This window comes from Lepisosteus oculatus, chromosome 9 (genome assembly GCF_040954835.1).
Source record: "Lepisosteus oculatus isolate fLepOcu1 chromosome 9, fLepOcu1.hap2, whole genome shotgun sequence".
Classification (NCBI taxonomy): Eukaryota; Metazoa; Chordata; class Actinopteri; order Semionotiformes; family Lepisosteidae; genus Lepisosteus; species Lepisosteus oculatus.
Genome location: NC_090704.1, coordinates 17,000,053 through 17,020,509, shown reverse-complemented (window position 1 = coordinate 17,020,509; position 20,457 = coordinate 17,000,053). Strand labels below are relative to the sequence as shown.

The 20,457-nt window shown below is 40.0% G+C and overlaps 2 protein-coding genes and 1 long non-coding RNA gene across 9 annotated transcripts; 1 reads left to right on the top strand and 2 right to left on the bottom strand.

Annotated features, from left to right (window-relative positions):
- Positions 1–248: 248 nt before the first annotated feature.
- pcsk9 (proprotein convertase subtilisin/kexin type 9) lies at positions 249–10,671 on the bottom strand. The gene is made up of 12 exons (XM_006635011.3): positions 10,376–10,671; positions 9,610–9,801; positions 7,210–7,333; positions 5,849–5,982; positions 5,394–5,535; positions 4,857–5,053; positions 4,399–4,582; positions 3,898–4,068; positions 3,476–3,624; positions 2,974–3,133; positions 2,335–2,507; positions 249–1,494 (listed from the first exon to the last, which is right to left on the bottom strand). The coding sequence occupies exons 1-12, from the start codon at positions 10,535–10,537 to the stop codon at positions 1,294–1,296; spliced, it is 1,989 nt and encodes a 662-aa protein (XP_006635074.2). The 5' UTR covers positions 10,538–10,671; the 3' UTR covers positions 249–1,293.
- Positions 10,672–10,831: 160 nt separating this feature from the next.
- Positions 10,832–18,065, top strand: LOC107078422 (uncharacterized). Of its 6 annotated transcripts, none has more exons than XR_011190389.1 (3): positions 10,832–13,094; positions 13,615–16,622; positions 17,989–18,065. It is a non-coding gene; the product is annotated as an uncharacterized lncRNA (long non-coding RNA). The 6 variants fall into 6 exon arrangements; XR_001479353.2 differs by having other exon boundaries at positions 10,832–13,749; positions 15,276–16,622; XR_011190390.1 differs by having other exon boundaries at positions 10,832–14,472; positions 15,276–16,622.
- On the bottom strand, positions 16,720–20,081 carry bsnd (barttin CLCNK type accessory subunit beta). 2 transcript variants are annotated; one of them, XM_015355799.2, is made up of 3 exons: positions 18,814–20,081; positions 17,951–18,078; positions 16,720–17,497 (listed from the first exon to the last, which is right to left on the bottom strand). In XM_015355799.2, the coding sequence occupies exons 1-3, from the start codon at positions 18,988–18,990 to the stop codon at positions 17,116–17,118; spliced, it is 687 nt and encodes a 228-aa protein (XP_015211285.1). In that variant the 5' UTR covers positions 18,991–20,081; the 3' UTR covers positions 16,720–17,115. The 2 variants fall into 2 exon arrangements, with proteins under 2 accessions (XP_015211285.1, XP_015211286.1); XM_015355800.2 differs by having other exon boundaries at positions 17,975–18,078.
- Positions 20,082–20,457: the final 376 nt, after the last annotated feature.

Below are 20,457 nucleotides of genomic sequence, written 5' to 3'. Positions count from 1 at the left end.
ACTGATGCTCTACATCTAATTTGGCGGAGTTAGAGAAAATTTGCATTGAAGAATGGGCAAAAATTCCACTATCTAAATGTGCAAAGCTTATACAGATATACCCAAGAAGACTCACGGCTGTAATTGCTGCTAAAGGACTATGTACAAAGTATTGACTTGAAGTGAATACTTTTTGTAAATGAGAAATGTAAGTCTTTCATTCTGGCAAAACAAATGTTCTTGAATAAAAAATATTTTTCATAAATATGTTGAGTTAATTGTTTTATTGAAGGGAGAAATAAATATTTCAATGCTTTAAAATTTGGAGGTGTAACAGGAACAAAATGTGAAAAAATTCAAGGGGGTGAATACTTTCTGAAGGCACTGTATGTCTGCTTCCATGCTTTTTGAGTCCTGTTGTATAATGAAGGAAAACCGTGAACACTCAAGATTGCCACGACATTGTAGGAGTGCTAGATTGTGCATCCAATCCTCTGTTGAGTTTAACCCTTGAAAAAGCATTATGGGAAAACTAGAGCTTAAAAAGCAACATAGTAGAAGAATGTTTTCCCCGTAATGTTTAAAATTGATTTTTTTTCTTAAGAGTTTTTAATAGTCCATTTGAGTGGAATTTGTGTCCAGGAATCCTGCAGTCCTGCAGCAGAAAGGTTTTCAGCATTGTCGATCTTTTTATCTCTCTTGACGGAGACAAGAATGCAGCAACAGTGCATTTGGACATTCTCCCATTCATCTATGTTCCTCACAGGCCAAAGTACTGCACTTGGGAAGTCACTTGTCCTTCAGATGAGACGAAAAACAGAGGTCCTGACTCTGTGGTCATTAAAAATCCCAGGGCGCTTCTTGAAAAGAGTAGGGGTGTAACCTTGGACCTTGTCCTGGACAACTTTCCAATTGGCCCTTACCAATCATGGCCTCCTAATAATCCCCCTCTATGAATTGGCTACATTACTCTGCTCTCCTCCCCACTGATAGCTGATGTGTGGTGAGCGTTCTGGCACACTATGGCTGCCGTCGCATCATCCAGGTGGATGCTGCACATTGGTGGTGGTGGAGGGGAGTCCCCATTACCTGTAAAGCGCTAGGAGTGGCGTGTCCAGAAAAGCGCGATGTAAGTGTAAGCAATTATTATTATTATTATTTTATTATTATTATTACTTCCTGTTTCAGGGACTAAAAGTTATACAGGTTCATTTAAACAATAGTTGAGTCACCCGGGTAAGCTCAAACTCAGATATAAATCATAGGACCTTGTTGCCGGGAAGCCTTAAAGAGTGAATGGCATGTTGCACGTGGCTATTTGTGATTGTTCATGACTCTATTGTTCTGAGACTGGCTGTTGTGGCAGCAGGTAGCAATAGCGGACACACCCTTTCCCCCCTCAGAGCTGGTGACCACACAGGTGTTGTCCCGAGCATATGCCCCATGGCTGATGGAGCCCCGGGACACCGCATTGCACCCTGTCAGTGTCCAGCCCTCTTCACAGGTCACTAAAACCTAGAGGCAGAGAAAGAGAAGGGGAAATTATGAAAAAGTCTGCACCGTTGTCACTGACGTATCACCTCTTTATAATGGACAAAGATAAACTTAGAATCAAAATCACATACCACTGCACAGCAAACAACTTTGCATGACTGGATTCCCAATGTCACTGGTGCCTAATCTCTAATTCTAATGTAGCGCAAATCATGAAAACTCGTGAGCGTCTATATTGACACCATCATTTCCCAACCCTCTGCATCAGATTTACACCAGTTTCCACAGCAGGCTGTCATTCTACCCACTTGATATAATTTCTAGACTATCTGTACATCTTGCAATTGACAGGATTTTTCCTGACTTCTTGGTTTGTGACTTATTGTAAAGATGACAAAAAATAAAACTAAAGAAATTAGTTACAGAAAAGAGGAAGTCATTTGACCCATCTACCTTATTTGGTAATTGATCTCATCCACCAGCTTCTTGCGGAAAGGGTTACCTGTTTCAACAGTGTGGCTCAGTAGCCCGTACTCTCACACCATTTAGGTAAAGAAGTGCCTTCTGTTCTCAATTCTAAATGCACTTTGGCATAATTTCCACTTTGGGGCCTCTGGTATGTTTCATTGTCATTGACTGTTTTAGCCCTATTTTAATTAAGTGTGACAGTGTGGTCTTGCAGTAGGTTACACACATTTGCAAAGGCGTAGCCAACAAAATGAACTTACAGTATGAGTCATACACGTAAAATGGTGACAGACATCCCTAGAAAATGTTGTACTGAACTAATCGGATATCTGTGAAGACGAGCGCACTGCTGGTGCACCCTTTGGATAGTTCTCCGTGGTGCCAAATCTGTACCTGCTCACTGAACCCTGGTGGTGTGTGCTCCTTCACCCTGCAATCCAGTCTAGGCGCATGGCAACAGGAAGCGTGTGAGACCACACCCTCTTTCCCAGAGCATGCTTTCTTCTCTCCATGGAGAGGACGGACAACATCCGTTATGCTCCCTGATGACGAGTGGGAACTGCAGCCTGTGGAGAAAAGAGATCAGTATTGTTGATGGTTTATTGATTTGTATAGCACACATCCTAAAGCAGTTTAAAAAATTTGTCTGTCAAGTAATTGTCAGTTACACACATGCATGTGTAAACTTGTTATACATTTTAGCTAATTTATCTGAACTAGTTAGATATAATTGTTTTAAAATTATATCTAATAATTATAATAAATAATTAAACTTGTTCAGTTAATTTCCAGTTTTCACTATTGCTGTTTTTGTGGGAATTCTGTCCAGGTAAAAACACTTAGTAGCAGAAAATCTAATATGTCAAGGCAATATAAAAGAAAATTCATAATTGTTTATGAACGAGAAGGTTTAAACAGGAGTTGTTAAAGGACCTTGTCTTACTGTGTGCATGATGGCTGACCCAGATGGACAGGCTGTTCCCTCCATCCTTTCTTCCCTCTTGAGTATCTCTGCAAGTCGGAGCTCCTTACCTGTCAGCACATGATCCTCTCTGAGGCACTCCACTCCCATCCCCTCACTAGAGCGGACCTGGCACTGTGTCCTCTCCCAGGTACAGCACCGTGCAACAGCATAGACCCCCTGTCCTCCAAATGCATTGTGAGCCACGCACTCCTTCTTGCCTTCTTGCTCCTGCGAACATAAGTCACAAACAGATACTGATCCACTGCTGCGCAGGCCCAGCTCATCTGTTACTGTTAGTGGATTGTTTAGTACAAGTGCTTGTTAGATTTACTGTGTTTGAACTTAATGTTCAACCAGGCCCAAATTACTTTGACTTATCGTTCTTATTAAGTTAATCTTTTTGTTATATAAACTTAAGTAAAGAAACAGAAAAATCCACTTCAAGGTTATAATGAGGCATGTGCTCCTTTCAACAGTACAAAGTCTGTTTATAGGGAGTGCAGAAGCTGCTGCTAAATCCCCAGTAACTTGCAGAACATGTTAAGGGAGTGGGGGGGGTAGCCTGGATACCTCAATGTGCTCGCCCCTCCTCAGGCCACTTGGAGAGAAGCTTGAGCAGCTGAACAGCTCCTCATCTGGGTGGCAGCGGGCAGTGACAGTGGCAGAACGAGAGACACCAGACTTCTGGGACCATACTGAACGGCACAACAGCTCCTCCCCTAAGAGACGAGTGAGAGGTGAGGCAAGCACTTTCTTATATCAAAGAGTCTTAACACTTAAGTGAATGTTTTATTTTGCGATATTCATTTTAAGTATAAATATGTAAGACAATGGGAAGGGGAAATATCTTCTAAAGCTCCATTTCTCATTTTTGTATTTCAGTATGATATTTATGTAATGTTTAAATGAATCAATTTGCTTTTTTTCTAGTTTCTCATTTTCTTTATCATCAAAAGAAAAAGAGGGAAGGGGGCTTTCTCATAACCTCCGACCTGTGGTGCTCGCAGGGGGTAGTCTTGCCACCATGTTGGGTGTGGCAAGCCAGTGTTCCTCTGGGAAGGCATTCTTATCAATAGCATGCTTAATGGTGTAGCGCAGCAGCTTCTGCAGGAGCTCTGAAGCCGTGATGTTGGGGGTGGAGTTCAGAATCACTGCTGCAATTCCTTAAGGGGCAGGGAAGAGAAAGAATACCCAAGGAGTTCAACCACAGCTGCTTTAGTAGCCAACAAATTAAAATTATCTATTCACTTCAAGGATGTTAATTTGGCTGATGCTTTTATTCAAAGCAAATTATATTTATACCTCAGGGTGTTTGCTGATGCAAGCAAGTTCCCTTTATACATTCCTCAAGAGTACAGCATCCAAGATCTGATACGCTGCTTTATGGACTAATACAACAAAAGTAAACCATGAACAGTAGAATACTATTCTACAATACTTAGGACAAGATAAAGCAATATTCTTAACACTACGACAGCTCCAGGTGCCACTACCAGCTACATGTGCTGCAGCCTGTGATGTGCCACTTTTGGAGGTGAAACAGGTTGGACAGTCACTGGATGCACTGACGATGTCATCTCCTGGGGCAAACAAGTCCACGCAGCGACCAAAATTCGTTCCAGAGTTCCCGATGCTCATAGGTTGGTCCCGGTAGTTAGTGGCACCAACTGTTATCACCTACAACAGAAGCTTTTTTTCAGTTTTGGCAAGAGGTAAAAAAATTACTGGCCAGAATGCATAGTGATATGAATGTACAACTTGAAAGATGTTTGGCATGATTTTCAAGATGTAATTTAATTCAAAGAAAAGTGCAATTCTCCATTCACCAGTAACACCACTACAACCCAGGTATAACCTCTCTATCCAGCAATCTGCTTGGACTTGGAACTAAATCCACCCAAAAATCCCCTGCATAAAGGGGAAAAGATGTCAACATCCCCCCATCCAGTACCTGTGGCTCTGAAGCGGGAGAGTACAGACAGGCGTCATCACGATAGTTGCCAGCAGCAGCAATGAGCATCACCCCACTTTTCACCATCTCCCGGCATGCACCATTGAGGGTAGGGCTGAATCCCCCCACAAAAGGCAGCAGCAGAATCAGAGGGAGGTAAGGCTGGGCGATCTGGGAGGCATGGACATACTCCAGGGCTGAAAGACACACATAACAAACAGGTCACAATCAGGAGCAAAATGGTTTCCTGCTGTCCCAGCAAGTAGTCTAGTAGTAAATACAGTCTCAAATTGTTTCATGCCTATATATTTTATTGACAAAGGATGTCTTAAAAAAAATTGTTGACCGGGGTCAACTCAGTATCAAATGGTAAAGAAGCTAATTTCAATCACTCTTTAATTTACTTCTGCGCTCTTCACAACAGTTTGCTAGAAACCGCATTCATAAGCAAAACTAGCACTGTACTACAATTTAAATTTGCACAGCAGTCTCATGTTTCCTGTGTCTCCAGTCAAAGCATCACCAGGATGAACTTACCGGCCAGTGCCCCGGACACCGTGCCCTTGCCTTGGCAATTCATCACCCTGACACTGCGCACACTGGCTCCCCGAGCCACTCCTGAGTCTCGCCCGCTCACCACGCCAGCCATGTGGGTGCCATGGCTGTCACACTTACTGGCCTGAGAAGAGAGGGCAAGAGCCTGAGCAAATCATGGTTCCACCTAATGGCCAAGATCTGGCTTAATTGCAAAAGTATATGTAAATGTGTACAATTAGATTTGATTTAAACAAATCAGATATACTTCATTTACCATTTTTTAATGTTACATATTTATATCTTTCCATCATGATATTTTAAATTCCTATAAAAACAAACCTTTTACCACCCCCACCCCCCCCAAGTTAGCCTGCTCTCTGAGCTATGTCTCTGTCCTATCGTGGCTGTTCTGCTTGACCTGTCTTTCTCTCTGTCCCATTGCCCATGTGCCTGACCTGTCTGTGGACACGGATGCCATCCTCCTCAGGAACACTGTTGAAATCAGTGACCAGCACACGTCCCTCAATCTCACGGTGGCTGTTCTGCACCCCTGTGTCCAGCAGATACACCTCCACTTGACTCCCGTCGTCTAACAGTGGACACAAAGGGCTCAATGAACAACTGTGTACCAGTACACTGCACTGAGCCATGCTAAACAATAACAGTCCTACTATTTCTTCTGGAGCACTCTTCTGGACTAAGGTTCTTGTTCCAGCTGAGATTTGATTTAAATTTTCATTTTAACTGATGGTTTTCATCTTAAACCTTTTTAAAATGTTTTCAGCTCTAACATAACTATAGATATTTCAATTAAGAATTCAATTGATGCAAGAAGCTAGGACAGTGTGAGAAGAGACAGGGGTACTCCAGGGCCAAGGTTCAGGACTATACAACAGCATACCAAACCAGACTGAATGTAGCCATAGTAGATTAGATTATCAAATTGAGGGAAGTCATAGATTCTACATTGCAATTCATTAGATTGTAATAAAGTCTTTCAATATTATCATAGTGAAGCACACCTAATCATGTTTTTTTACATCCTACTCAATCATAACATTTCTATATCAATACATCAATGCTTCTGTTTTCTAACTGCTTCCTCTAACCAGAGCCAGGGCCTTGCTTGGCGAGCAACAGGGCGCAAGGCTGGGTACAAACTAGATGCCAGTCCATTGCAAAGCAGACACATATACACTAAAACCAAAGCCAATTAGTCTGTCTTTGGACTGTGGGAGAAATCCCACATGAACACAGGGAGAAAATGCAACCTCCATGCAGATAGTAACCCTGGTCTAGAATTGAACCCATGACCCCAGCACTGCAAAGCAGCAATGCTAGCCACCATGCCATTCTCATCATTACATTGATTACTGTAGACTGTTCCTTACCCAAACATGTCAAAGAAAAACCATACAATTCATACTATTACCATGCTAGGCTATATCAAGCCATACCAGAAAACATATATTCTAAAATGGAAAACATAATGCTACAAATAATATATTACATGTTATGTGCATCATACTAATTCATTCTAAACTGGAGAGAAAATGTTTCTATGTTACATGGCAGGGATATGTACTTTTGATGTTCTAAATGACAATCTGTTTTAATCTTTTCATCAACCACCTGGAAAATTAAGCTGTTAAGCACCCATACTTTCTGGGAATATACTACATTGACCGATTGGACTAGAAGAGATGTGTTCACTAGTTCTGCTTTTCAGAAACTGGTATGTGTTGACCTTAACTGAAATAATTACCAAAACTTGTTGACTCCATTTGAATTCCTGTAGTGAAACAGTAGTACTCACTTGGTGGAGTGTATTTGTCAGCTGCATGTTGGGTCTGCACAATTCTGTCCAGGTTCCAGGGGATGCTCTGGGCAAAGATGGTTGAGTCTTCCTCAATATAAGCAACATGGGGCAGCTTCAGAGCCTGCAAAGCATCAAATATTCATTCAGCTTGTGCACAGAAAACATTTTCTGTCAAAGCATGTTAGTCTGAAAAAAATAACCATGTTACAAATGAAAGAAAGAAATATGTAAGTATACACAAAGCAATGCTTTTTTTTTGTATTGGTGGGGAAGCTCTGATATGTTATCATGTATGTCTTTCTGACCACAAGGAGGCAGTTTTCCATGGTAGCATTTGAAATTAAAACAGGTTTTTATAATGAAATACAGTATGTGAAACAGTCATTAGACCATTTGGCACATACCATATCTGTGCATTTTTTAACAGTACACTGACTAACATAGCTGAGCTCCAAACTGGACAAATACATCCTCTACCAAATGATCAGATGCATGGATATTTTTTTTTATTTTGGGAAAGCTAATTCAAAATATTCTCACTAACTTTAAAAAGCAATAAGCAAAGGATATAGATACAGATACAGAGCTACAGCAGGTCTATTTGTGCAATTATCACGAAAACTGAAAGTAGGGTTCTTAGCCCTCGTCCTGGAGGATTTGTTCCAAATGGGACATTAATCACCACTGCTAGTGGATGCCTATAACTCTCCTCTACTTACTAATTAAGAATGGCTTTGTATCAGACAACTGATAGAGGGCAGTCCTGAAACTTACTAAGTAGCGCAATGTTAATACTAATTGAAGACATTTTTTTCAGATTTTTTTAAATGGCCACCAATACTAGATTGAATTCAATTAAATCTGTGATTTAGAACCATTTTTGTAGAGCAATGAGATATGGTAAAGGCTACCTAAAACTGGGGAACATAAGAACATACTGTAGTACAGGGGTGCCCAGCCAGTTGATCGAAACAGACAGTCGATGTTCGGCAACAAAATAAATGGGCTATGTGACTATTTGCTTTTTTTGATAGCCTAAACATTCAGTCAGATCTATGCATGTAATGTCATACATTTTACTGCCCTTGTGTGTGTTTAACCCTTGTGCATAGTGGAGCGAAACAGACTGGCCGTGACAAATTCGCCAACAATTTGATAAGTTTGATTGCCTATGTGATAGTTGTAGTGTTTGAGCGAAAATTATGAAGCAGTGACTGAAAGCTTACCGTTACCATAAGGAATGGGAGCATGATTATTTTTTGGTATTTTTGCATTCAAATCTGCAATGCTAGTGCCTAGGCAAAAAGGGAAATGTAGAATAACATTTCAAAACTGCACAGAAAACGTACAGTATGTTGTGGACTTTCCCGCTAAAAGTGAATTGCGGAAAAGAAAAGTGGAAACATCAAAATCTCAACTAACTGCAGTCGGTTTTCACGAGGCCTAATACAAGAGGGAAAGCGGCAATCATTGCATCGTCCAGGGTGTGCCATGTCCTGCTCAACACAAAAAGTCATTCAGGGATCGAGAAGTAAAAAAAACATTTGCTGAGGCTGCTGACTTGCTGGAGATTTCAAAAACAAACATTTTTGGCGAGGTTCAGACAGCTGTTGCCTGAAATCAAAGAGTTTCTCAAGTCATCTAAACATGGTGAATATGCCCAATCAGAGGATGACCAATAGCTTTTGGATTAAGCATTCCTCAAAGACTTGACTGAACTGCTGAATGAGCTGAATGTCGAGCTGCAGGGACAAAATAAAAGTGTCATTGACATGATCAGCAGTGTCAATAATTCTGTTATCAGTGCCAATGCACACATTAAGGTAGTATATTCTTTTTTTTTAAATGGGGAACATTACTTGTTCACTGTAACATGAGTCACTTCCTTTTATTTGCTGTCATTTTAGTGATGGGTATCGTTATTGTACTGATGTGCCCACAGTCTGTTTTTCCTATATCAGTGCCTCAAATTCACTCTGGTAGATCGCGCTGGACTGGCAAATGAAAAAGTAGATCTTACATTAAAAAAGGTTGGGCACCTCTGCTGTAGTATGTCTTTCCGGGGCGCTCCTTCGTAATGCTGAGGATTTTTTCCCCAACAACGCACTGTGCTTTGCTTCCTCAAGTGAACAAAGACCAAGTCTTAGACGAAGCACGCACCAGATCTCAGAACTCAGCCCAGTTTTCACATTATCAAAGATTATTTGAATAGGCTAACTAATTTTACAAGTAGGTTTCTCTGTAATTTTAAAGATTTAAGAGTTTAAATCTGGTGCGTCTGAAAAAAATACTCATTTCCCCTTTCCCTTAAACGGTTGTTGAAAATGATCTAGTATTAGAAAAGTTGAATCAAATGTTGCTGAAATATATACAAATAGACACGTCACAAGGGTTTACCAAGTGTAGTACGTCGCTGCTCATTTTGACAAGAAACCCCTTCAATATCCCGGAGAAGGTCTGCACGGTGTCGGTGAGGTAGCCACGCTTTGCCGCTTTGGCTCCTAGCCGCCGAATAGTGCGCTCCACCTGAGGCTGGTGCGTACCCTCCCGCATTACTACAAGGTACTGTCCTGGAAGCCTCCATGCGTCCTGCACATAAAACACACATAGAGTTCACTAACTTTCGCTAGATATTGTTCTCTTTAGTTGAACCTTCAGATTACTTTAATACTCATCCCCTTGCTGTGTAGTGAAGTCGGGGTTATACCTATCCGCTTTGTTCAAGAATGTGCAATGTGCAAACATTTTCAAACTGCTCATTTACAGTAAATAATTTGGATCATTAAGAGCAGCAACCCATGTTGTCTGATATTTTGATTGAAATAGACCTAAAACTTTTTTAAAGTGAATTTTACTTTTCTTTCCTCGTTCCTCGAGAGAGATAACTTCATCCTCAGCCTCCCAGAGAAAACAGGCTAATAAAGGAACTGCCTTCTTCTAGAGAAGCCGGTGGAAATCGAGGATTTTTCACAACCGTTATACTCACTGTCCTACGCTTTTGTCCAGTATTTTCAACAGGGTTTAATCTGTATATCTTTTACATCAGTATTTATTTTCTGTTATTACAAACTAGAGCATGCTAACTAAACCAGCAATTTCATATTTCCAGGTGGGGCTCCCGCGCTTTAAATGTGATAGAAAAGGTGGTTAATCTGTCTCCTACCTTGTTACACCTGTAAAAGGGCGCGAGAGGTTCGGCTCCAGGTTCGGGTTCAGTGTCGTCTTGAAGAATGAGGGAGAGGATCATTTCATCATCCTCACTGTCTATTTCTGACCCCAAGGTAATGGAAAATAGGACGACCATAATACCAAGCAGCCTGGACATTTTCTCCAAACGTTCCGTTTCGGGCTTTGTGAGCTGTGAAAGTGTATAGCATTGAAGTTTCCAGTAGCAGACTACATTAAAGAAGGCAGTATAATAACATTAATACAACTGAAAAAGCAGCTGTTCTAAAAAAAAACAACCAAAAAGACAGTTAGCTAAGGCTTCGAGGCGGAGACTGGTGACGTTTTGGGGGTCACGCCACCCTAGTGCTATCGGACGATCCTCCTTTGTTAATAAATACCTTGGACTGGCACATGCAGTATGCTGGAGTCGGGTTTCATAGAACCCGGGGAAATTTGGCAAGAGCCCTCCTTCCGTCCTACGCATCTAATAACTACTGGAACTTTTCCTACTATCAAACAACGCTCAGGAATGTGTTTTAACCTACTTGACTGCAGTTGACAAACTCATTGTAATTCTTATTAGAAATTTGCTCGGCTGCAATGGATGTCGTAGCATTTAAAAAAAAAACATTTCCCCACAATCTTTGCGTTCTTTCTTCCCCTAACAATTATAGATAATGCTTTCAAACCACATATATTGTGCCAACGATTGTTCACACGTGCGGTGTTGTTTAGAATTACAGGACTTTATTTTATAGTTTTATAGGAGAACCTGGAAAGATTTCCAGAATAATAGTGATGGATTCTAGATTACGCTGTGGTTAAAGAATAACAATGTCAAGTAAACGCCGTCAATTCTGTTGCAAATGTAAGCCAGCGAGCAATTGCATATGATTATTGAGCTCTTATTCACTAATCCTGGTGTAGCAATTCGGAACTTAGATTTTTTTGTAAGGTACAATTGTACAATATATTATGTTACATTCCCACGCAGGATCAGTTCTGTTATAACGTGTTGGTCTATTTTTCTCCATCCCAACCTGTTATTAGTGAAGAAAATCTAGAACAGCGACTAAGTCTTCCCTTAGAACCGCCACCAGCAATGACGGTCAAGTAAAAATACTTTAGCTATTTTGTTCGTGTTTAGAATTTCGCCACAGCGAAAAAGACCAGCATCCCCAACTTGTAAATTAAACTGCGACTCGATCACAGAGTTTACCATACATCTGTGTACTGTTGGTAATAAGTAATAAGGCCTTGTGCCAGGACTGCAGTTCTTCCAGGACACCTAATCTTTCCTAATTATTTAGATGACCTTCAAGTGAAGAAAAAAAACAAAGACCATTTTCTGGCAAACTATAAATGTCATATATGCTTGTGCAGTGTATAGGAATTGGAGAAAGGTTACAATGCAGAGGAGGTCATTTCCCCCCCTCTAGCCTCAGGAGAGGAGGCTACACAACAGAAACATTTGCTTTTCAGAGTGGAATTAACCTTTACTCTTTCCTTTGCAGCTCCCATAATGATGTAACTTCCCACTCCCCACATTTCCTGCTAGCTTAAACTACTGCTATGGGCTAGAATGGCTAAATAACTCTATATCAACTATAACTATTCATATATTTTTATCTTTGCAGAATTGGAAGTATGTATTAATCACATTTGCACACCAGATGCAAGTTTCAAATCCAAAACATTAGGTTGTAGACTTATGTTTGATATAATTCCTTCTCTCACATGGGATATTTGGAATGTTTTCTTTGCAAGCTGTTTAAAGTTTTGGTTTAATATTGACATACAACAACACTAATGTGTTATAGTACTGTATAATATTCATCTGTATTGTTTAAGATTTGCTATATCTTTTTTCAGTATTGCATGTGAAGTTAAGTTGAACTAGTGCCTTGGGTTTCCAAAGAGTTAACGTCGGAGGTAGGGTGGGGTAGAGGGGGTGATGTGTTAAAATTTAAATGGTGCTCTGATATTCTCTTGTAGCCAATAAGCGTAGCGTTTTGATATGGACCATGCCTTTATTAACCTTCAGCAAGGCTCTGACGTGTCCGCTCATGTTGAAAGAAAAAAAAATGAATAGGGAGGAAGGAAAGTCTGACTTTCTCTCAAGGCTACATGAAGTAGAAATGTTAAGGGAGAAAAGTTCAAGAAGTCTGCACAACACATAACTCAAATGCCACTCTGCTGATAAAAACTGAATTCTCTGAAACGTGTCATGGGGCTGGTTACCAACTGTAACAGTAAGTACAGATTAAACAATGTGCTCACATCAGACTTTAGTTACAGGACACCTGTGCCACATTTAAAAAAAAAGTATTAAAATCTTTGGTATTCACTTGCAAATATTTTAACATAAAGTATTTATGTCTCCATTAATTCCAAGTAGCTTAGATGTCAAATGATTAAAAGTAAACCACTTATTTTATTTACAAAAGCAGATATTAATAGAGTTAACAGCTCTCTCTTCCTGCCTCAAACCCTGTCCATTTATTCATTTCACAGAAAAGTCATTCAGAGTTAATTTCATTTCTGTCATTTAACTCCCACTGAAATCGAAAAATGCCATGGTTACATATGTTTGACCTCTATTTGTATCAAGTTGCTTTACCCAGTTTTATCATTACAGGACTGAGAAGGAGGCGTAAACTGGCTAACATGACTGACATTTTTGCCAATAGCTTTGACAGGCCCATTCATTCTGTGTAAGCCTCTTTTTGCTTGCATCGATTATTACCTCTATCTGGGACACGAGCAGGTTCTGACATATTTCCCCACAGACCTGTGTAACTATGCCCTCTTTTGGATATGATGATGAACTGTAGTGAAGTGCATTGAAGAATACAGGAGTGTCATATTGCACAGAACAGCTGTACTTTTCATATTTAAAGGTAACTCACCAGACAGTGTTTCTTGTGTAAAAGAAAAACAAAACTAACTGGGAATATACTACCAAGCACGAGTAGCCTGCTTATATTAGAATTCACAGTAAAACAGATATTTCTCAAGAACAAGAACACATTGTTCAACAATTGTTTTATAATGAAATAACCGGTGGACAGTTATACTGTTTTAGTACAGTTTACTCCAGATGCACAGTGAAATATTATTAAAGGTTATGATAGGAAATGCACTTTATATATAAATTGAATGTTTTCTAAAGCATGACTGTGATACTCCTAATTGTTATAACATGCCTCTGTTTTCCTTTGGATGGAAATTGAGATATGGATTTAAAGACAGGAGGATGCCTCTTAAATCCTACTGAGATCAGGACCCATGAAAATAATGGCAGAGACATTCACGGGACTGAAGACTGGGGTGCGTCTCCACACATACACACAGAGCATTAAATGCAAGGTAAAAAATCAGCAAGCCAAGATCACATTTTGATTATTTTTTTAAATAAATGGAATAGTTGATTAGTTTTTTCTATTTTTCAAGTCTGCCAGTTACAGGATAACAAAATTTACATCAGCACGCTTGCTCAGAAGAGATGAAGACAGTGTGCACTTACGTTCTGGAAAGTGCACTTGTGATACCATTAGTCTCTTACTCACTCTGTAAGTCTCAGTGTTACAGAGAGAGCCAGACATTAGGGGTTTCGGGCAATTTCTACTTCAAAGCAGGGCAGCCTAGAAGGATTCTCTTAAAACTTGAGTTCACAGCCCTGATGTCATGAACAGTTCTTTCCAGGCCCCATGCAGATGACACAATCCGGAATAGCGCGGAAACACTAGGAAAAAGTCATGCAGGAGACGGGTATGGAGACAGGGGGGTGTGTCCTAGGTGTACAGGTGTACAGGGGAAGTGAGTCCGGGGCAAACAATCCAAGACGAAGTCCAAACAGGAAACCAGAAACAGAAGCATAAGTCCATGGCCAGGCGATCCATCCAGGGGATTAAAAACCAGGAACCAGGTCGGGACCGGCAGAGGGGATCAGGAACAGAAAGTTAAAACCATAACGGAGCCAGACACAGCAGGACCCAGGCTCTCACGAAACGGGATTCAATGAGGAGCCTCGAATGACGTCTGCATCTGGCTTTTAAGGGAGAACTGAAGAAGGGCTGGAATAAGGAACAGGTGCGGGTAATGGGGCAGAACAAGGAAGGGCTGGAGCGCCCTTGAGAGGAGGAGTAGCGATCGTGACACCTGATGCTGGGGGACCTCTGCTTCTTTTGTTTGATATATCAATTTACTTATTTCACATAACTCACAATAATAACTCCTTTCAAATTCTATGCAGTCCTGTGCATGAAAAGGATGAGAGGAGACAGCATTTAAAATATGTAAATTGTCCGTTCAAATGTTCAAGTCCAGTCATGGCTCTTAGCAGTGTCATGCAGTCTTACGATGACATCTACTGTCAAGAGGGCTACTATGATGACAGTGTTCGTTAGGAACTACAGCTCTGCTTTCCATCCAGTGACAATGCACTACAGATCTGAGTCATAATGTCCCGACTCTCCCCCTCACAAACCAGCTTTTCATCAACCTTCTTTCAAACACTGAGAACAATATTTTTGGGCAGAACAGGGAGATGGACTTTTGAAGTTTATATTTTGCTTATATTAAAGAGCCTTTGAAGATATTTTTGAAGATACAGACTTTAAAGCTCAGTAAGTAAACTCCTTATGCAGCCTTACTGTATGACAGTGAGCAGTTTCGCACACAAAATACAATATATTTGTATATACATTTCTGTGCAATTTCTATTTCTGTATTTGCTATAGATAATAGATTGAGCTCCCTAAAGCAACAGATTCATTTAGTTTAGCCACAGCTTTTGTGTCTTTTTTAGATGACACAAAAGCTGTGGCTAAGAAGGTGTTCTCTTTCTTCTTTTTTTCAGCATGGAATAAACCTATTACTTGTTCCTTTTTTAGATGACGTTCTGCATGACCAGTTGCAGCAGGCTCTGTGTGCATAATATCAAGCTACCAGATTCTGCTTAATTTGTACTTCATCCACTTGGCACTTGGTATTATCCCATACGTATGTAATTGCTTTTCCTGAAGCAGGCTCTTAAAGGTTAATATTTATTGGTCCATTCATCTTCGTGACAAAACTCTAAACAAGAACTTTAAATGAGACAGCCAACAATTTTAGCTTTATAACTTTTTTTGTACATGGCCTTATAAACTCAGAGTAATTTTAAGAACAAATTTGAAGTATAACTTCATACAAGCCATGTGCTGGTATAGGCATTTGTTGAGTCCAGGGTGAGCTCAACTTGGCTCTACCATTTTGAGATTAGTCAGTCAGGGTCCTCCTGGGTGAGTGGGTGCCTACAGGCTTGCAGTGACATCAGTAAGAAATGTTCCTCAAATGCAGACTGCAGTATCCCTTCTGACAGGCACTGTGCAACTTGCCTTGTGCCAAATCACTGGTTCTATCATGCTCCCAAGCATCCTGGAATAATCGGCTCTATACGTAAGATGTCACAATGAGAATGAACTATTACGGTTGTCCAAAGCAGCACTGCAGTAAGAATACTATATTCAACAGGATACTGCCAGCAAGATGCCTTGGTACTGACTGTGTCCTCCCTAGACTATGTAATCTCTAAACATTTAGGAGTCTATGGATGAAAGTTTACAATGAAAGAGGTCATACAGCTTATGCATGTTAATGAGTGAAATGTAATTTTTCCAGAGCTCTAGTTTTTTCCATTAGCACTCATTTAATTTTTTTTTATTTTGTTTTCTAGGTGCTTAATGGCCTTGTAATTAATGACCTGTGACTTAATAAAAATAATTGCATTTATATAGCATTTTTTTATACCCAATAAACCCAGTAAAAGAAGGAGGAAACTCACTTCAACTACAGCTCCCACCTGGGTGATGTACCGCAGCTACTTGCTCCAGCAGCCCCAGTAGACAGCAGATCACTAATTGGGTCACTTAGAACTTTAGGATGGCCAGATTATACAAGTCTAGAGTGGAAATTAACAGGATACCAACAAGGGACATTACAAAGTACTCCTCTAATTTGGACTACTTCCCTTTTGAAAAATGTCATTAGCTCTTTAATGACCCATTAGTTAGGACATCAGTTTATTGTCTCATTCATAGAATAGCTCCTCCTACAGCACAGTGCCCCCTATCCCCCGGCTAGATCAACTTCGGTCCTGAGGGAAGTGTATCATTTGCTGGTCCACCAGTGCCACATACAGCAGCAACCTGGATCTCCTTGGAAATCTCCCATCCCAGTACTGACCAGGCTCAACCTTGGTGAGTTTCTGAAATCTTACAAGGTCAGGCTACAAAATAGTAATGCTGCTTGTGACTTGGAGCATAACACAGAATAGGCGTAAAGGAAACAGAATCATTCAGAATGCATTTTCTGTTTATTCACATTTTCTGGCATATTTTTTTTCAAATGCGAACAGTTTAAAATATGTATATATATGAATTTTGGAAATAGAAGATGGAAATGAAAGATTTATTTTAAATGATTTTGAAAAGCACTCCTGTTTTGCTAATTTGAACTATGTTGCCTCAGCATTCGAGGTTCCACAAATAACTGACTAATGGCAAATTAGTACTCCTCCACCAACATCCAAGTATTCCAATATTATTTTGTGTTAATCATCTTTTGGTCAAACTCAACTGCGATGTGTCCATTAAATATGTCCTTAAATTACTGAAAAACATTCATATAAATATACAATTTATCATTTAAAAAGGGGGCTGCAAAAATTGAAAAACATCCTTAGGGTGCAGATCAGGGCAATTCACTCAATTCACTGTCCAGGTCAGATGCCACATGGCAGGGGTCCTCCACTTTCCCATAATACAGCTCCTCTGCTTCAGCACCCTTTCCTGTTGCCTTGTTCAAGTGTCCCAGGGGTGATGGGAGCAGGGTGTTGGCATGCACACCATTCGCCTCAGTACAGCAATAGTGCTCCTCGTTATTCACTGACGTGTCAATCATGGCAATGTCATCAGAACAGTGGTGCCAGTGGCTGTGTGCCTTGTGCCTGAAAGTGGCATTCTCCTTTTGGTCATGTGGAAGTGAGCACAATGAGGCAAGGTCACCCTGTCCCACACTCTCCGTGTCTTCATGAAACACAGCCAGGGGTGCTCCTTGCTGTTGCTTTACCATCCTGTGAAGACAGAGAGCAGTACTCTTCAAGTGACTTCATGTTGATTCAAAGAGGTTGCCAGATGCAGTATCATGATCAGCCTAATATATTGCAATCATGAAGTACACCAAATTTCCTGTGTGTTGACTTAAAATATTTCCTAATGACTATCCATAGCATTGCTAGTATCAGTACCAAGTTAAGAATAAGAATATAAAGTAAGACATATCATTAATAAACCAATGTTCCTGAATTTGAGTTTAATTGCAGAGGTTCCATCTACTATAATATGGCTTAGTTGTACTGTATGTTTAAAATTATGTGAAATGTATGTATTCTGAAAGTATGGTAGAGGTGAATTGGATTAAAATATTATACTCTGATCACATCCTCTTTGCTGTTTCCAGACCCAGAGCAACAGACTGTGCCCTTTTTCATACTGCTGTGCTGTGTCAATTTCACCCTTTCAGTCACCCTTTGAAATGCCTCTCATTGCACCTTGTCTCGTCTAGGACTTCAGCTGTGGATGGAGCAGCACAAAGAGGTGCTTTCTCAGGGAGAAGGAAATCGTCCCGCATCTCAGAAACAGGTGAAAATGTCACCTGAAAGAGCAAGGGAGTAAGAATGACATGCATTGTAACATTCTGCATTTGTATTTTATTGGCAGTGTAAACACAGAAGCAGCAACAATGCCTGCCTGAAAGTGGCATAAAGATACAAACAAGAAGGCTTGCAAACCTCATGTGTCTAGAATAAGAAGAAATGACAGCTAAAATATACTATTACAAGGTCACAATATTCTCCATTCCTCTTTACTTTTAAATAGGTTTTGTGACATTTCATGGATACCACTAAAACAATCAAACAAATGCCAAGAAGGAATTTTGAGTAGTGTAGTTTTTATACAGTATATATTAGCTTGTGTATATAGTAACTTTTCGCAGTTGTGCATTTCCAGTTGTTGATCGTGTTTTGTTTTTAGAATTGAGTGTTGAGGTTTTAGAAGCCTGCAACGTTTTGTTGTTCATGTGCATTTATACAGCCAGATGAGTAGACTAACATGTTAAAAACTGTATTACTCATGCCCAATGGTCATAATAACACATTTTGTATTCTAAATTTTCAAATCAGGTACAATAAATATTCAAAAAGCATGATTTACTGTCATTACATACATCCACAAGAATATCAGACCATTCTAAATATAAGCCTTTAGACACAGCAAGTCCAATCCAACCATCTCCAAGAACACTCTGAAGATGATGGACAGATAGCTGGATGAAGGCATGTGTTTTGTATAAATTGACAGCAACACATGCATACTTTTTCCTCCTTACCTTTGGATAGCATTGGCACATGCTCCAGATGATGCCCACAACCACCATGAGGATGCCCATAGCACAGAAGGTGGCATAGATCTGGGGCTCTTCAACACTCATGAGAAACATCCCAATCGTGACCACGAACAGCCCCAACACAATCAGACTGTACCGATATGGTTTATTATCTGCCATTTAAGCTACACAATTCAGAAGATCTAGTGCACAGCCAAAGACACAAGCAAGCAAACTCCTGTTATTCCTTCATAAATAAAGATCCAGGGATGTAAGTCTCAAATACAGAGGAGAATCTTCTGGAAAATCACGGTGAACTACTGCTGTGGTTTAGTCTCTTTCAGTGCTCTAAACACAGTGACATTGTGTAAGCACATGTAGTGTTTTTTGTACACAGGGACCTGCTTCAGCCTGGTCAGGCCAAGTTCCACCCAGCCTGGTTATGACCGACTGTAATCAATGCAAACTGACTCACTGCTTTTCATTCTAGGGCACTTGTAATGTGGCCTTATAATGTGACCTTGCCTCAGGCTCTCCTTGCAAGAGAGTAGGATATCTGTACACCTTCTTTTGCGAGGGACCAAATCTAACCAGGCATGTGCCAGACACCACAGGTAACAAGCTGGCATGGTTACACTTTTCAGAAGTCTAGTCCACATAACAGGTCATTGTGTAAGGTAAAGAATACCTGGATAAGTGTGTCCACTTCCATCTTTAAAAAGATAACCCATTACTCAGATTTCCCATTATGCCAAGGTTAAAGCCATTTAAAACGCATGACTGTGAAGGTAATAAAACTTAGAAATAAATAACAGGCCTTACTGCTCAAAGACTGAACTCTCAATCTCGACTGATTGGATAGACATTGGTTTCAAAATTATTTATTTTATTTAAGGAGTCTAAAATAGCCCAACCTCACAATGGGTTATTAATGTAGGATTTTTTAATATTTTGTGTAATTCTTATTTCATTTTAACATGTAGAGGAAATGGGACAAACTTCTAAAGTCTGTTCTGTATTTTATTTATATTTTAATGGAATATAACTACAGCTGCAGGCCTAATGCAGTAATGACGTCTGAGTGTAGCTGCTTTAAAAGCAAATATACAATTAAACACAATTGGAATGACTGATCTATTATTAAAATTATTATCATATTTTTCTATGAAGTGTCCCTTAATGTGTAATACTTTTTGCAGTAATAAAAAAATGTAACATAAGTGTTACCCCTTGGGTATTAAACATATTACATATGAATCATATTACATGAACACTTACCTTTCAAACAAAGCAGAACATCATATCTGTTTTTCATTAACTGAAAATTCCAGAAACATCCCGAATTTCCAGAAACGAGCTGGGCACCAGTCTGGCCAGCCACAAATCACTCTTGCCTTTGTCCTGGCAAACCCATAAAAAAGTTTACCATGATTAATCTGAGAACTCATATTCCTTGCTTTTCCCCCAGGGCCATACCAGCACTTTTACTATTAACTGACTTTTTTGCATGACCTGTTTATATGATGTTCAGCTTCTAAAAGGGCAGAAGTACACTGTATGGACACTTATGATCAGTTTGAGAACATGGAGCATTCCAGAGAGTCTGCTTGCTATGCTAGAGGAAGAAAGAAATATGACCTGTATCTC

What these genes read in the sequence shown, in the direction of transcription:
- pcsk9 (XM_006635011.3), bottom strand. Translation starts at nt 10,537, where the DNA reads ATGTCCAGGCTGCTTGGTATTATGGTCGTCCTATTTTCCATTACCTTG. An exon ending in CCTTTTACAGGTGTAACAAG is followed by an intron (nt 9,802 to 10,375) that starts GTAGGAGACAGA and finishes TTTTATGTGCAG; the next exon opens with GACGCATGGAGGCTTCCAGG. An exon ending in CACCAGGGTTCAGTGAGCAG is followed by an intron (nt 1,495 to 2,334) that starts GTACAGATTTGG and finishes CTCTGCCTCTAG; the next exon opens with GTTTTAGTGACCTGTGAAGA.
- bsnd (XM_015355799.2), bottom strand. Translation starts at nt 18,990, where the DNA reads ATGGCAGATAATAAACCATATCGGTACAGTCTGATTGTGTTGGGGCTG. An exon ending in TGTGCCAATGCTATCCAAAG is followed by an intron (nt 18,079 to 18,813) that starts GTAAGGAGGAAA and finishes TTGCTCTTTCAG; the next exon opens with GTGACATTTTCACCTGTTTC. An exon ending in AATGAGAGGCATTTCAAAGG is followed by an intron (nt 17,498 to 17,950) that starts GTGACTGAAAGG and finishes CTGTCTTCACAG; the next exon opens with GATGGTAAAGCAACAGCAAG.